Below are 16797 nucleotides of genomic sequence, written 5' to 3'. Positions count from 1 at the left end.
CTACCACAGAAAGCACTGAGCTAGGCTGAAACACCTGCATTTTGGAGCTGCCTTACTCAAGAAAGCAGAAAAGAGATCATGTTTTTATGGAGGCTTTATTAACTCTATTTTTTACATTGTTTGCAAACTGATATGTGACACGTATTAATGCCAAAATAACATGCAAAACAGACTGTTTTCAGGCTGGTTGTATTGTTGCTAGCTAGGTACCCCAGAAGTTGCGGTCGAACGAATAATACCTTATTACCAACGTGGTATTGAAAACACATCGTTTGTGACCAGTGTGTGCTTGTTTGAAGACTTTTTGTACAGTTTTGACAGTGCTACTGATAGTAGTGGTGGCGCTTGGCTTGCACGTGCAAATTCATCACACACAACATTCTATAATAGAATTGTGTTATTTGACGTGTCAAATTATAAGCTTATTTAACGCGTCAAATAGTGTTATTTGACGCGTCAGATAGTGTTATTTGATGTGTATCTTTTTTGACACGTAAAGACCCAAACGGCATTCCATAATGATACTGTGATGTGACTTGCTAAATGCATAGCCTCTCCCTAACGTGTAATGTGAGAGGGAGATTTGCATAGCTAACGCTGCACCTGAAGCTAGGTTTGATCCCTGCTAGCTCATTTTAGCTAGCTATTTGGCTCATAATAAAGTAAACCTGACGACATGTTTGGCGCATGTTGCAAGCTTTTTTCAATGTTTGAACTCGAACTGGCTAACTATTGTAAGATCCCTGCTAAATAATCAAGCAAACTAGCTAACCCCCAAAAATGATACCAACAATCAACAATATTATTGTGTACAGTATTTTCTGGGCCAAAAATAATAATGACAGATCACCAAATAAGGAAGCAGTGGTCAGACACCAGTCCTGTTTGAGAGTAATGGAGGACATAACCACCATTGAAAATGTAATCAGTGCTGTTTGTGTCTTGTATGTTGTAAGGCGATTCCCCCCATCTATGGACTACTTCTGGGCCAGGGTGAGTAATGACAAACAGTCCGTGCTATGCTGGAACATATCCCTTGTGAATTAGCTGTGATTCATAATCTCTGATTGACTACGTTGAACCATGTATTTTTGTTGGCTTCCATGACTGTATGGTGACAGTCTTTCTCTCTCTCCCTCTCTTTTTCTGTGATTGGAGCTGGGTTGGAGCCGTATGTCAGGCTCCTTCGTGACCAGTATCCGTGACGAGGGGGGCTTGGAGCTGATCTACCGTCGCTGGCGAACACCTGAGAAGGGTGATAGCTAATAAGACAGGACATCACAGGTGTTTAGTAATATCAGAATCACATTTTTTCGCCAAATACATTTGCATGTACAGGAATTTGACTTGTTGAAATAGTCCTGCCACAATAAACAGATTTTACAGACAGACAATAAAATGCATATATGGACACGATAACATCATCCTTTCAATACATGTGTCACTCATCAACTTAATCAAATTTTTCTACAGATGGAGGACAGGAGAGAGGCTTTCAGTCCTCTGACTGAAAGACAGGTTGACACCGATGTCTGAATTTGGAAAGACCTTGTACTGAGCATTAAAACTATACAAGACACATAACTTTTTGTCTTTTGTTTTTTGTTATTGTTGAATAGAATGGTACTATCAAAGGGGGGGGGGTGTATGGGACACCATACAGGAAGGTCTGACATCTGACATGTTTGGCAAGGTAGCCCCAGCACCACCAGACAATGTTGATAGGTACAGTATCTATCGGTTGTGAATGAAAATAAAATATGAAAGACAAGTGTAATATTTGCATATTGTTATATTAGCAGAACACTGCGTGTGAAATATGGTTTATTCTACATGGAACTGTTACACTTGAAAGTTATCAAAACACTTTCTTTAAAATATCTACATACGTTAAGCAATTACATTCTTCTCATATTACGCTATAGGTCTTAGGTCAGGGGTCTCCAACAGGTAGATCACGAGCTACAAGCAGCTCTCAGCCCACCTATGAGTAGCTCTCAGCCCACCTATGAGTAGCTCTCAGCCCACCTATGAGCAGCTCTCAGCCCACCTATGAGTAGCTCTCAGCCCACTTATGAGTAGCTCTTAGCCCACCTATGAGTAGCTCTCAGCCCACCTATGAGTAGCTCTCAGCCCACTTATGAGTAGCTCTCAGCCCACCTATGAGTAGCTCTCAGCCCACTTATGAGTAGCTCTCAGCCCACCTATGAGTAGCTCGCCAAACTATTCTGAAAGAGCATACACTTTCCATGGGTTCCATCAAACGGTCATAAACACATCTCACAAATATCAGCCACTGCAAGCTCCCTGCTGCTAGCCAATCAAAGTCACATTGACACAATCGCTGGTTAGACACACTATCGGCTTAAAAAGACAAACATAACAATGTATCTGTCAATAAATACATTTACAGCAATATCGCCCCTGACTGTCAGTGTTGGCTTAATTCCAACTGTCTTGTGGGTAGACAGAATTGCTTTCCCCAGAATCTTCTCAATAAAATGTTAACTACAAAGTAGGCCTACCTGACAGAATGATAGCATGCTTATTTGTATCAATCCAGTTCACATTTGTTTTGCAAACTCTGCCATGATGATGTGCAGTAGAGAAATATTGCAAGCCAAATACTATCACAACTCAAGGATATGACCCAGATGCAGACACAGGAGGTGGATAGTTTGCTTCTCAGAATATTTATTATAAACAAAGGGGCAGGCAAAGGGCAGATTGAGGGCAGGCAGAGTTTCGTATTCCAAGGTAGAGTCAATCAGAGACAGAACGGCAGGCAGACTCAGGGTCAGGACAGGCAGAAAGCTCAAATCCAGGAAGACTCGAAAACAAGAACTAGAGAACTGGGAAACACGCTGGTAAGACCTGACAAAACAAGACGAACTGGCAAAAGACAAACAGAAAACGCAGCTATAAATACACAGGGGATAATGGGGAAAAATGGGAGACACCATGTGGGGGTGGAGACAAGCACAAGACAGGTGAAACTGATCAGGGTGTGACAAATACAGTCATCTCTGACTAGGTCCGCAATTAATGGGGAATTACACTCAAAAAGCTAGAAATGTTTTGGTTTTTTTAAGCTAGAAATGTTTTGCCATATTAGTATAGACATCAGTCAAAACAACTCTAAACAAGACATGAGCTGTGTTCGAATATTCAAACTAATTACACTAACTGTACTATTTGTGACTAAATTGAGTATGTAGTATGCTTATTGGTCATAGTATGGATATAGTTAGTATGCCAAAAATTCCCGGATGTCGTACTACATTTGCCAAAATCCAAAGTATACAAGAGAGTAATGGAGGATGATTTCCGTGCTTTTAGGGCCCTTTTAGGGCCCATAATGCAATTCTTCATAAAATGGGCGTGGCTTCACAACATTTTCAGATTTAAGAAAATGGCGGTATATATGCTGCCGTAGTCCGACGAGCGTGGATAAAAATTCATTGCTTTAACTAATTATGACAAATGTTAAGAAAATGTTGAGCAATGTAATAAATTAATGACTTTTCAAATAAGTTACGTGACACATTATGTTGGCTGACGGATTTGTTAACTATGCTAGCCTTACGAACCGCGTAGCATATCATTACAGCAGTTGCTTTTATGTACCATTAGTTGGCTACTTATACATCGAACATGCCAGTATATTAACTATATGCTATCTAACTAACTACCCAACGTTTATTGACTTGGTTACACTTAGCTAAGTGGTACAGTCGTTGTGCGTTCTCAATGGACATTGTTAATGAAGTCGTACGATGTCTAGCTAGTAATTTGTTAGCTATGCTAGCAAGAAGTTGCATAGCAACAGCATCAACTTCCGGTAGATGCGCTAGTGTAACGGATGTGAAATGGCTAGCTAGTTAGCGGGTACGCGATAATAGCGTTTCAATCAGTTACGTCACTTGCTCTGAAACCCAGAAGTAGTGTTTCCCCTTGCTCTGCAAGGGTAGCGGCTTTTGTGGGGCGATGGGTAACGACGCTTCGAGGGTGACTGTTGTTGATGTGTGCAGAAGGTCCCTGGTTCGCGTCGGGGCGAGGGGACGGTCTAAATTTATACTGTTACATTGATGCTGTTGACCCGGATCACTGGTTGCTGCGGAAAAGGAGGAGGTTGAAAGGGGGGTGAGTGTAACGGATCTGAAATGGCTAGCTAGTTAGCGGGTACGCGCTAATAGCGATTCAATCAGTTACGTCAATTTATCTGAAACGTAGAAGTAGTGTTTCCCCTTTTGTGGAGCGATGGGTAACGACGCTTCGAGGGTGACTGTTGTTGATGTGTGCAGAAGGTCCCTGGTTCGCGCCCGTGTCGGGGCGAGGGGATGGTCTAAAGTTATACTGTTACACTAGTACACTCAACTGAAAGGATACCGTTTGTTTACAGTATACTAAAATAAACTATTAGTATGTAGTGTATACTCATTAAGTATGTAGTATACAGTATGTTAGTATGAGTATTTCGAACACAGCTATGGTGCCAAGCACAAGATCAAAACAAGGCGAGTCAGTCAGGAGGGGAGAAGTCCTCAACTTCAAAACGTTTTTCTCTCCTTAGCAAAGCTAGCTTAGCTTACCTCGCTGTACTCACTACTGCACTTGTTTGTTGTGATTGAATGGCAAAGACACAGACATCAAACCACATCCCCAAGACAACTCTTGTTTGCCTACAGTCATGGCCGCTAGTATTTCTTAATGAGGATTTGATGAAAAATTAGGCCAAATCAGGAAGAGGTCAGTCAATTTGACAGATTGCTCTCTGAAGTTTTTCGGGATAACAGTGTGTGTGTAAGAAGCACAGAATGAAGCTCTCAGTTGCACAGGGGATTTAGAAATCAGGAAAGCAACGAATTCATTGAAAACAGACTCGTATGACCCTGAAACATTTTGGTTTTGTTCACCATTGAATTGTGCATTGAAAATATTTGCAAGGGTTAGTGCTTCGCCCACTCTCGCCCCTGTGGACTTTTGTGTGTTTTTTGCGTGTGTCTGGCCAGGGCTGTATTCACACTAACACAAAGCCCCTAAATGGGTAAAAGAGGCCTATTATCAGATGATGAAGGGACGGAAAGAAAAAAATATATATGTGAATTTAATTGCATTTCACAGGGGGACAGCATATTAGAGTACCTCTTAATTGACATCACCTCACAACAGAAAAAATTATGTGACAAAGAACATGCCTTGGATATTTAGCACAAACTGCTTTTGGTCCTTTAATAAATGTCACTAAATGTAATGGAAAATGTGGTGTACGTAATCCCCAAAAGGGGGGGGGGGGGTTCTAAACTGACACATGGAATTGTTTTAAACATTTTAAGATGGTCATACTATGGATCATTTAGCTATTTGATTTTGCTTTAGCTCTGCCACCTGCGAACATCGGTGGATGCAGTGGATTGAGACGCATCCAATGCAACAAAAAGATATCTCTAGCTTAAACTGTCAAACTTTGATGGGGATTTATTTTATTATGTTACTCAGATTGACGCACATCAATCAACTACATTTTTTATATTTTTATCTGACCTTTCTAGTAAAAGTTATACATTGCTGAGGTGTAGTCACTTTTGAGGACACAAGCTCAAGTACACAGTATAAGTATGATACAAATATGAATATATGAAATGTTTCCTATTCAACAAAACAGTATGAATAAGGCTTGAAATTACTTATATCAGGGTTCCCCACCTGGTGGGTGATTTTATTGGCAACTAAATGTTTTATCGATTTATTCTTGGACATAAAAGACTGTAAAAAAAAAAACAGCAAATCATTTGAATTTGGGAAATCTGTTCCAAAGTATTCCTATGAATAATAGTGATATACGTGATCGTATACAAGGTTTAAAATTATTATGATGTTTTAGTCAACTATATCTGTTTGGGCTTGTTGCGGTCAATTTGCAATCTACAAATTATTTGTAATTATGTTCTGGCCGCCTGACGATCCGCTCCAGAAAATTTGGCCCACTGCTGAATTCAGTTGATGATCCCTGACACATATGCTTCCAAATATAGCATAATCAAATTATAAAACGGCTAACTATAAGATTTCACCTTCCTTATAACAGTAAAGTATATATTTGTATGTTTAGTGTTAGAGAAAATGTGCATATTTTCTAAAGGTCTTTCTTTAAAAAAAAGATTTTTTCCCCCCTTTTTCGTGGTATCCAATTGTTAGTAGTTACTATCTTGTCTCATCGCTACAACTCCTGTACAGGCTCGGGAGAGACGAAGGTCGAAAGCCATGCGTCCTCTGAAACACAACCCAACCAAGCCGCACTGCTTCTTAACACAGCGCACCTCCAACCCGGAAGCCAGCCGCACCAATGTGTCGGAGCACCGTGCACCTGGCGACCTGGTTAGCGCGCACTGCGCCCGGCCCGCCACAGGAGTCGCTAGTGTGCGGTGAGACAAGGATATCCCTACCGGCCAAACCCTCCCTAACGACGCTAGGCCAATTGTGCGTCGCCCCACGGCCGGCTGCGACAGAGCCTGGGCGCGAACCCAGAGTGTCTGGTGGCACAGCTAGCACTGCGATGCAGTGCCTTAGACCACTGCGCCACCCGGGAGGCCCCTAAAAGTCTTTCTTGATCAAAACGTCTGCCCCCATCGCTGTGAACATCTCCCAGAGCTTCCTGAACTCGCCTTTCATCTCATATTAATATTGTCTGTCTATGACAAACAGAGAGTATTTTTCTTTAAACTTTGAATTATTTTAGATTAATGGCTATAAATTGATCTCTGAATGTGCTATCGTGATGATACCACTCTCTCCTGCTGTGCTACTATGTAATGATTGCGGGTATGTGCTTTGTCAGTGGCTGTGATGTAGGGTTCAGCCAGGAGTTGATGGACAGTCAGAAGAGCGAATGAAATGGTCGGAGGGACATCCCAGCTTCAAGTGGTGTAAGATTCCACATCCTATGTCACACAGGCTCAGAATGTTCCCAGGCTCACACAGGTGTCCTTGGGAACCAGGGCTATTGCTCAACTCAAGCCATTTCGACCTACGGTATCCACAGATAGATTTATAATCGTAAATGTCTGTCCGAACCAGTACCAGAACCAGAATTAAGACACATTTACTGATTTCTTATTAATCACTCTATCCATATTCGCGTACGACTGATCAGTTTAATCTGGGTTAAAATGAGTCTCAGTAAATCCACTTGGGAAAGTCAATTGTACTGTAGTCATATCTGCCTGACTCATTTTGCAAGTTTCCAGAAGGTTTTACAGTGACAAGAAAAAGTATGTGAACCCTTTTGAATTACCTGGATTTCTGCATGAATTAGTCATACAATTTGATCTGATCTTCATCTTAGTCACAACAATAGACAAACACAGTGTGCTTAAACTAATAACGCATAAATTAATGTATTTATCTTGTCTATATTGAATACATAATTTAAACACTCACAGTGTAGGTTGGAAAAAGTATGTGAACCTCTAGGCTAATGACTTTTCCAAAAGCTAATAATAGTCCAATCAATGAGACGAGATTGGAGATGTGGGTTATAGCTGCCCTGCCCTATAAAAAACACTCACAAAATTTGAGTTTGCTATTCACAAGAAGCATTGCCTGATGTGAACCATGCCTCGAACAAAAGAGATCTCAGAAGACCTAAGATTAAGAATTGTTGACTTGCGTAAAGCTAGAAAGGGTTACAAAAGTATCTCTAAAAGCCTTGATGTTCATCAGTCCACGGTAAGACAAATTCCACATCCTGTGGTAACTCAACAAAACACAAGAGGTAATAACTCATTATAACAATAACTGTTTCACTCTTCAGCATAACCAGCATGTCTATGTCTGAACGTTTGCTTTGGAAATCCATCTGAGTCATTCATTATCTGTGGGTTCCCATTGGCTCTGGCTGAACCCGGGCTAAATTTGCATCGCAAATGGCACCCTATTCCATACTTAGTGCACTACTTTTGAGCAGAGCCCAATGGGCCCCGGTCAAACTTAGTGCACTATATAGGGAATAGGTTACCATTTGGGACACAGTCTGAGCTGACTGTGCAGGTGGCTGATGGCTCATTGCCACAGAGTGACTGGAGACTGAGTCTCTTTTTCTCCGGCAGGGTCACGGGGGCCTGGGCCATTCCCATGACCTCCCCCTGGAGCACAACTGCAATGGCCACTCACAAAGGGGCAAGTCCGTCTCCACCATGCAGCTGGTGAGTCTGTTTGTCTCTATCTGGCACCCATACTCTACTCCAAAAGTGTAATTGGCAGCTCTTTAAAAAAAAAATGACTGCATCAATTCAGTGACTGCATCAATGGAGGGCAGAAGCTATACGGTATTAACCCTATTTCACTTCCTCAAATGAAAGTAGGAATAGATAACTCAATTGAAGGTGCATCCTCACACAAATGTCTCTTTTTAGGCTTGTTTGGAATTGTGAAAGGAAAACAGTGTTTAAAAAAAAGAAGAAGCTTTTGAGGTTTGTGCTTTGAAGATGGCAGACTGCAGTGGAATGACTGTGTTGCTGTTCACATGATTAAAATGAGAGATTAAAAAAAGAAAAAAGAAACCCACCTGGTTAAACACAATCGTTGTTACAAAATGTTTCAAAATGTGTCATACTTACCAGCCCTCACTGTCACGGACAAGACAAACCTGGAGGAGGTTTGGAGTGGGAGTAGCAGTCTTGATCTGACAATGTGCTGTCATCACTGCGTGGGGGTGGGAGGCTAATATAAAAACACTAGGAATTCAAAAGAGGTAGGCCTACAGGATTCACAATTATTTTTGGCAATATTTTGAACAGTTTGAGCTTTGATGTAGACATCCCAGAGTGTTGCATTGCAGGGAAAGTGAAGAGTGGTGTGAGTGGGAGTAAATGTGCAGGAGACCTTGATGATGCTGCTGAATCATTCAGGCCTTATGCAGATGGTGTAGGAGGAGATAGAGAAACTGAACGGTTTTGGTGAACTTCCTCTAGACTGTTTTTTAATATAGGCAGGGGGAACTGTGGCCACTGGTTTGCTGATTTTGGTATGGATGGGAGTAATTACGTGTAATTGTAATGATGTGTATTGAAAGGGGAAAATCCTATTAGTTGTCGCTCCCCTACAGGGAACTGTGGAGGACTTAGATGGCACAGAAATCCCATCAGAGGAGCCTGAATCAAGAACCCTTACACATCAGACAAGTAAGTAAGCTATTTCCTCATCCTCCTTTCTCATTCATCTTCACTCATTGTCCCACAGTTCTCTCCCTGTTTAATTTGATCCTGTTCTGTTTAGTTCTGTCCATTGTGCTGTGTGTAATTACTGGGCTAGGAAGTGTAGTGGATGAGCCGCCACACAAACAGGCTTTGTTCCCAGGACAGGGTATTTCCTATACTGGCTGTGATGGTTATCGTGGGAGACAGCCTCCATAACTTTGCTGATGGCCTAGTGGTGGGGGCGGCCTTCTCCTCATCTGCCGAGACGGGCATGGCGACCACCGTAGCCATCCTCTGCCACGAAATCCCTCATGAAATGGGTGAGAGGTCACAAGTCACAGAGCAGCGGCTCAAAGGTCAAAGGTTGTTGGTTTGGGGTGGCAGCGTTGTTGTTCTTCTCTTGGTCCCTGTGTCAAACCAAACCAGACACGACTTGAGTAATTTGTGTCCCAGTTGCGAAGAACTGAAAACGCTGGTCCCAAATGACCTTAAATAGCATCTTCTTCTTCTTTCTCTATCTCAGGTGACTTTGCGGTGTTGCTCAGCTCAGGTCTCTCTGTGAGGAATGCAGTGATGATGAACTTACTCAGTGCTCTGACGGCCTTCGTCGGCCTCTTCGTCTCCTCAGAACCAGAGATCCAGCAGTGGATCTTTACGGTTACCGCAGGGATCTTCCTCTATCCGTCACTGGTAGAGATGGTGAGACTGGGCTACTGCTGTTCTTAGTAAAACACAGTGATAGGTAGGGACTGGAGTTTGACCAGACCGTGTGTCCCCCTGATCAGTCCGCTCACACAGTCAAGAAAATCTTCTGGCCCTATTGATAGGTAATAGATTACTCAAACTCCCGAACCCTAATTTCTCTCTATTCGTCCCCTTTCTCTCTTTCAGCTTCCAGAGATGAGTCGTGTGAAGACCAACAGACCGTGTCTCATGTTCCTTCTGCAGAACCTTGGCCTCCTAATGGGCTGGGCCTGCCTCCCTGTTTGAGCACAAACTCAAGTTTTGATGACAGGACACACTCGCAGGCACATCCTACTATGGTATCTGCCATACAATATATGTAATTGATGGCAATGTTGACGGTACTTTCTGGTCTTGCTTTTTTTCATTTAGACATCTTGTGGGTTACTATATTATTTACTGCTACTTGTCATAATTGTGTAAGTATTACACTAGAGGAAGGCATCGAACTGCCTATTTGAAATGCCACAAGGCATTTTATGCAAGTGATAGTGCTAATAAAGTAAGGTGAATAATAGCAGTGACAATCAAATGTCATTTTTGATCCAGTAGTTACGCATGTGTGTTAGAGCTGGATGAATCCACTTTTGTTGAAATCAGATGCATGCATGTGAGTTTTAGGACATGCACACATTTTCTATGTGATGATTTATTTTGTATGATGTACTGTGTAACATAGGGCACATAGCTAGCTTACAGTATGTCTGGCACACCTACAGTCAGGTCCATAATTGTCATCCTTAATAGAAATAAGCAAAAAATACTGTATAAAATAAATTATACAAATACTGAGATATATTGTATTAAAAAAGAAAGGAAGTTATGTTATTTTATACTAATACAATTGCTCCGAGAAAGGGAGTTTGTTTAACAAGTAATATTTTTATTTTTTTTAAGAAAAACATCAAAATGATTGGCACCCCTGTTTTCAATAATCTAGCACCCTCCCCTTGCGAGGATAACAACACTAAGCCTTTTTCTAAAACGTTTTGTGAGATTGGAGAACACGTTGAGAGGGATCTTAGACCATTCCTTCATACATAATCTTTCCAGATCCTTGATATCCTTCATCCGCTCTTATGGACTGCCCTCTTCAATTCAAACCACAAACCACATGTTTTTAATGGGGTTCAAGTCTGGAGACTGAGACTCTTATGGACTGCCCTCTTCAATTCAATCCACATGTTTTTATTAATGGGGTTCAAGTCTGGAGTCTGAGACTCTTATGGACTGCCCTCTTCAATTCAAACCACATGTTTTTAATGGGGTTCAAGTCTGGAGTCTGAGACTCTTATGGACTGCCCTCTTCAATTCAAACCACAAACCACAGGTTTTCAATGGGGTTAAAGTCTGGAGACTGAGACTTGTGGACTGCCCTCTTCAATTCAAACCACAAACCACATGTTTTCAATGGGGTTCAAGTCTGGAGACTGAGACTTGTGGACTGCCCTCTTCAATTCAAACCACATGTTTTCAATGGGGTTCAAGTCTGGAGACTGAGACTTGTGGACTGCCCTCTTCAATTCAAACCACATGTTTTTAATGGGGTTCAAGTCTGGAGTCTGAGACTTATGGACTGCCCTCTTCAATTCAAACCACATGTTTTTAATGGGGTTCAAGTCTGGAGTCTGAGACTCTTATGGACTGCCCTCTTCAATTCAAACCACAAACCACATGTTTTCAATGGGGTTCAAGTCTGGAGACTGAGACTCTTATGGACTGCCCTCTTCAATTCAAACCAAATGTTTTTAATGGGGTTCAAGTCTAGAGTCTGAGACTTATGAACTGCCCTCTTCAATTCAAACCACATGTTTTTAATGGGGTTCAAGTCTAGAGTCTGAGACTCTTTTGGACTGCCCTCTTCAATTCAAACCACATGTTTTCAATGGGGTCCGAAGACTGAGAGGACCATTGTAAAATGTTGATTTTTATGTAAATTAGCCATTTCTATATGGATTTTTATTAGTGCTTGGGGTTATTGTCTTGCTGGAAGATCCACTTTTCGGCCAAATGTCAGCCTACTGGCGGACGCAACTAGGTTTTTGGCTAAAATGTCCTGGTACTTGGTAAAGTTCATGATGCCGTTGACCTTAACAGGGGCCCCAGGACCAGTGGAAGCCAAATAGCCCCATAACATCAAAGATGCACTACCATATTTCACCGTAGGTATGGGGTACTTTCTGCATATGCTTCCACTGGTGTGTGTGGCCAAAGAGCTCTATTTTTAGACAAAACCTTTATAACAGGTACATTGTATGTATGTACAGGTAACTTGCCAATATAATGTAAATGAGGGATACAAAGTATATTAAAAAAGGCGCTTCCACAGGTGTGGTTCCTGAGTTGATTAAGCAATTAACAACACATGATGCTTAGGGGCATGTATAAAAATGCTGGGCAGGCCATTATTTTGGCTACCATGGCTATGCCGCCATGGGATGACAATTCCCCCATCCACAGTGCATTAGTGGTCACTGAATGGTTTGATGAGCATTAAAACGATGTAAGCCATATGCCATGGCCATCTCAGTCACCAGATCTCAACTCAATTGAACAATTATGGGAGATTCTGGAGTGGCACCTGAGACAGCGTTTTCAAACACCACCAACAAAACACCAAATGATGGAATCCCTCCAATAGAGTTCCAGACACTTGTAGAATCTATCTCATGGTGCGTTGAATCTGTTCTGGCTTGTGGTGGCCCAGTGCCCTATTAAGACACTTTATGTTGGTGTTTCCTTTATTTTGGCAGTGCAATCGGAAAGAATTCAGACCCCTTGACTTTTTCATTTTTTCCCCCTAATCAATCTACACACAATACCCCATAATGACAAAGCAAAAACAGGTTTTAGAAATGTTTGCTCATTTATATTTTATTTTTTTATATCACATTTTTGTAAGTATTCAGACCCTTTACTCAGCACTTGGTTAAAGCATCATTGGCAGCGATTACAGCCCTGAGTCTTCTTGGGTATGACGCTACAAGCTTGGCACACCTGTATTTGGGGAGTTTTTCCCATTCTTCCCTGCAGATCCTCTCAAGCTCTGCCAGGTGTGATGGGGAGCGTTGCTGCACAGCTATTTTAAGGTCTCTCCAGAGATGTTAGATCGGGTTCAAGTCCGGGCTCTGGCTGGGCCACTCAAGGACATTCAGAGACTTGTCCCGAAGCCACTCCTGCATTGTCTTGGCTATGTGCTTAGGGTCGTTGTCCTGTTGGAAGGTGAACCTTCGCCCATCTGAGGTCCTGAGCAATCTGGAGCAGGTTTTCATCAAGGACCTCTCTGTACTGCTCTGTTCATATTTGGTCTGGGCTGATAAAAACACACTCAACAAGCTGGAGACTCTATAGGGATCCTGGCCACACAGTGCTGTACTGCGCTCCCTCTTTCTAAGGCCAGAGTGGGTCTAGAGAAGGAGGTGGAGGAAGAGGTGTAAGAGGAGCATAAGAGGGACAGAAAGAATGAGAGAAACCTACTGTATACAAAATAATAACTTATACTATATTAATGAGACAATTGTTGCATTTGTGATCATGAATCTACTGTACTGTATGATGCCACAACTATGATTCAATATTATACAAGATCAAGTTTATGTACAATTCTGATGAGATGCTCTCAGGAATTCTTAGTTCTACATCATCCATTTTTGGATTTATAAATTATTGATATATACCCATTGATTCTTGAAGAATATAACTTATAAATGCCTCATGAGCTTAGTAAAACCCCATCAGGACCCAAAATACAAACTTGTTTTACTCCAATGTCTGTGAACACTATTAATGTAAACAAACACTGTATAGCTTCACAGCATGGTTAAACTATACTCATGGATGGTCAGCCCTTGCATCCATGTCCTTTCATCCAAGGACATTTCTAAGTGACCCCAAACTTTTGAACGGTAGTGTATGTCTATGAACTTGAGAGTGGTTACATTTCTTAAGGCCCATCCCTCAGCTTATTACCAAAACACAGGCGGGGTCCGGCTTTGTTGTTGTTTCAATGAAGGATTCTAGCTTTAAAGAGCGACTACTTTTAAAAAGCAACAAATCCCTTTGAAAATGGCCTATGTGGCATCGATATGAGTCAGTAACAGTTATTCTCGTGCCAAAATTGACTACAAAGTGTAAATAGGATAATTATGGTCATAAAGTTGAACTTTAACTTTATTTTCTTGCTTATCGTTAAACAGTCTTTGGTGTGCTTATTAAAGCACAAGGACTTTTTTCCCACTCCTATCAATATTATTTTGATTATTAAGTCATACAAAAGTGTTATATTGAGTGAAGTTTAAAATGCATTATGTCATTACTAAATGTGTAATGTGAAATATTCCCAGCTAGCACAGTGGATCTGGGCCGATTCCGGCTGTGAGTTGGGGCACACGGTTGACATCATGTGGCCCGAGTCTAGGCCGCCTTTGGCAGTATTACTTATGGCTAGGATGCGGGGGATTGAGCTCGGGCCGATTCCGGTGTGAGTTATCTGGCCCAAATGTATTACTTTGGGCTCGGCTGATTGGGGCTACTCTCTGGCAGATGATTACATGGGCTGCTTTATATAATTAACATTATATAACGTTATATTATTTCTCCATATTTTCTCGTTGTTTCTGTGATCAAAAAATACAATTAACATTTAAATGAAATTCTGCATAGTATTATAGTATTTTCATACTTTGTACAAGGAAATTAATAAGCATTAAAAAAATTGTGGCTGGAGCCTCCTGAGTGGCGCAGCGGAAAACTGGGCTGCTACAGATGCTGGTTCGAGACCCGTGCCGGCCGTGACCGGGAGACTCATGAGGTGACGCGCAATTGGACCAGCGTCGTCCGAGTTAGGGGGGCGTTTGGCCGGCCGGCATGTCCTTGTCCCATCGCACTGTAGCGACTCCTGTGGCAGGCCAAGCACATGCACGCTGACACGGTCACCAGGTGTATGGCGTTTCCTCAGACACAAAATGTTTTTTTTTGTGGATGGGTACAATTTGTATGTATAAAATAGTAATATTTAAAATGACTAAATCGGGTAATTTTGTATACATTTATTTAAATTTGCATCGGGCTGCTTCTGGGGGGATTCTGTTAAGATACCGGCAAAGTCGGCTGAATTGAAGGTAGACGGAAACGGCCCGATGTACTTGGGCCGATTCTGGGCAGTCATTCATTTTGATTCCGGGCCGAATCCGACACCCGATTCCAGGCTGATTCAATCAGTTCTGGCCCCCTGGGAAGAGGGGCGCTTCTGGGCCGATTCCTCATTGCTAGCTGGGTTAACATTTAAAAAATGTACACAAAAAAAAACATTTTGATTAATACATTATTTAATCAGTCGCCTTCCACAAATGAAAGGAATGATGATGCAATCTTTGCAAGAAGGAGGGAATCTGACATAATTGGTCCTCAACTTGCGGCTCAGTAATTTCATTCAGGGTAATAGAAATTTACCTGGCTAAAGGGTGAGACACTTTCGTATGACCGGTTATCCCGAGTTGAACTCAACTGACCAAAGTTACCTCGCTAACTCCTCAAACCTGCTTCGTAGGATACCCATCTGGTTTAAGTTGAGTACTCGAAACAGTACAGTAACATCATTTCACAAAAGCCTGATTCACAAGCTGGAGATTATCTGCCAGTAACTTTACAATTCTGAAAATATTCATAATTCATAATGTATTCATAATAACCACAGCATAACCTCACATCTGCAAATATAGAGTGCTGAGATGGTTTGGATTAGGGTTGGTGTCAAAGCTGTGAATATTCTAGTCATTCTACAACAATGTCTGTGCACATGCGAGTGTGTCTGTGTGTCTATGTGCGCATGTCTTGTTCTTAAAGATACTCTTTGACATGCTTGTGTGTGTGTTTTGAAAGGCATCTGCTGCCAGGATAGAGAAAGGAAGGGCTTTTTATCTGGGCTGTGAATGTGAGTGCACTTCTGGATCTGCAGCCATCCTCACTCGCTCAGCAAAGAGTCCCCAAAGCAGAGCATAGGTCAGGGGTCAGGAGGACACAGTAGGCATAGACATGAGGGGAAAAGCTAAGACAGACATACAATGGAATATGCAAGCGATGTACTCTGAAGTTTTCCTGTTGGATTTGAAACCGGGGTGCTGCTCTGACGCAATACGTGTACAGTAAATGTGCCGACCGTACGTGCCAACTGCCTTGTAGATGTTGACGTTAGCGTCTTGTGAGTCAGGTTTTGATGTGTCAAGAGTTATAGTATTGAATCAATAGCAGGGTGTCTTTTTTTGAAAGGTCCAATGCAGCTGTTTTTATCTCTATATCAAATAATTCCTTGGTAACAATTAAGTCCCTTCTGTGTTGTTTTCGATTAATATGGTCAAAAAGAAACCAAAAGAAACGTCCCTTTTTCAGGACAACGTCTTTCAAAGATAATTCATAAAAATCCAAATAACTTCACAGATCTTCATTGTAAAGGGTTTAAACACTGTTTCCCATGCACCCGTAGAATGGTCGTTAACCTGTCTAGCCCCGGGGCTAGAGGAACCCCCCCCACATTCCACTGAAAGCGCGCAAAATTCCAGCGCGCGAAATTCCAAAAATATTTTTTCAAAATATTTAACTTTCACACATTAACAAGTCCAATACAGCAAATGAAAGATAAACATCTTGTGAATCCAGCCAACATGTCCGATTTTTTTAATGTCTTACAGCGACAACACCACGTATATTTATGTTAGCTCACCACCAAATACAAAAAAAGCACAGACATTTCTTTCACAGCACAGGTAGCTTGCACAAAACCCCCAAAAAGAGATATAATTAGTCACTAACCAAGAAAACAACTTCATCAGATGACAGTCTTATAACATGTTATACAATA

At 41.7% G+C, this 16797-nt stretch overlaps 2 protein-coding genes across 4 annotated transcripts in view; both read left to right on the top strand.

Moving 5' to 3' along the window:
- The window catches only part of LOC139583845 (GTPase IMAP family member 4-like), a 796172-nt gene that overhangs the window by 682721 nt on the left and 96654 nt on the right, over positions 1–16797 (top strand). The gene's annotated exons all lie outside the window — the stretch shown is intronic.
- On the top strand, positions 2546–10733 carry LOC139583840 (zinc transporter ZIP12-like). Of its 3 annotated transcripts, none has more exons than XM_071415376.1 (4): positions 2546–2867; positions 9107–9182; positions 9721–9896; positions 10089–10733. In XM_071415376.1, the coding sequence occupies exons 1-4, from the start codon at positions 2646–2648 to the stop codon at positions 10185–10187; spliced, it is 573 nt and encodes a 190-aa protein (XP_071271477.1). In that variant the 5' UTR covers positions 2546–2645; the 3' UTR covers positions 10188–10733. The 3 variants fall into 3 exon arrangements, 2 of the variants coding, with proteins under 2 accessions (XP_071271477.1, XP_071271478.1); XM_071415377.1 differs by lacking the exon at positions 2546–2867 and adding an exon at positions 8068–8204; XR_011676627.1 differs by lacking the exon at positions 2546–2867 and adding an exon at positions 8580–9025.

The sequence above is a fragment of the Salvelinus alpinus genome, chromosome 8 (assembly GCF_045679555.1).
Source record: "Salvelinus alpinus chromosome 8, SLU_Salpinus.1, whole genome shotgun sequence".
Classification (NCBI taxonomy): Eukaryota; Metazoa; Chordata; class Actinopteri; order Salmoniformes; family Salmonidae; genus Salvelinus; species Salvelinus alpinus.
This window is presented reverse-complemented; position numbering and strand designations above follow the sequence as displayed.

Coding starts and splice junctions, on each gene's coding strand:
- LOC139583840 (XM_071415376.1), top strand. CDS start 2,646: ATGACCCAGATGCAGACACAGGAGGTGGATAGTTTGCTTCTCAGAATA. Junction 2,868..9,106: donor GAGAACTGGGAAACACGCTG/GTAAGACCTGAC, acceptor GCTCCCCTACAG/GGAACTGTGGAGGACTTAGA. Junction 9,183..9,720: donor AACCCTTACACATCAGACAA/GTAAGTAAGCTA, acceptor TCTCTATCTCAG/GTGACTTTGCGGTGTTGCTC.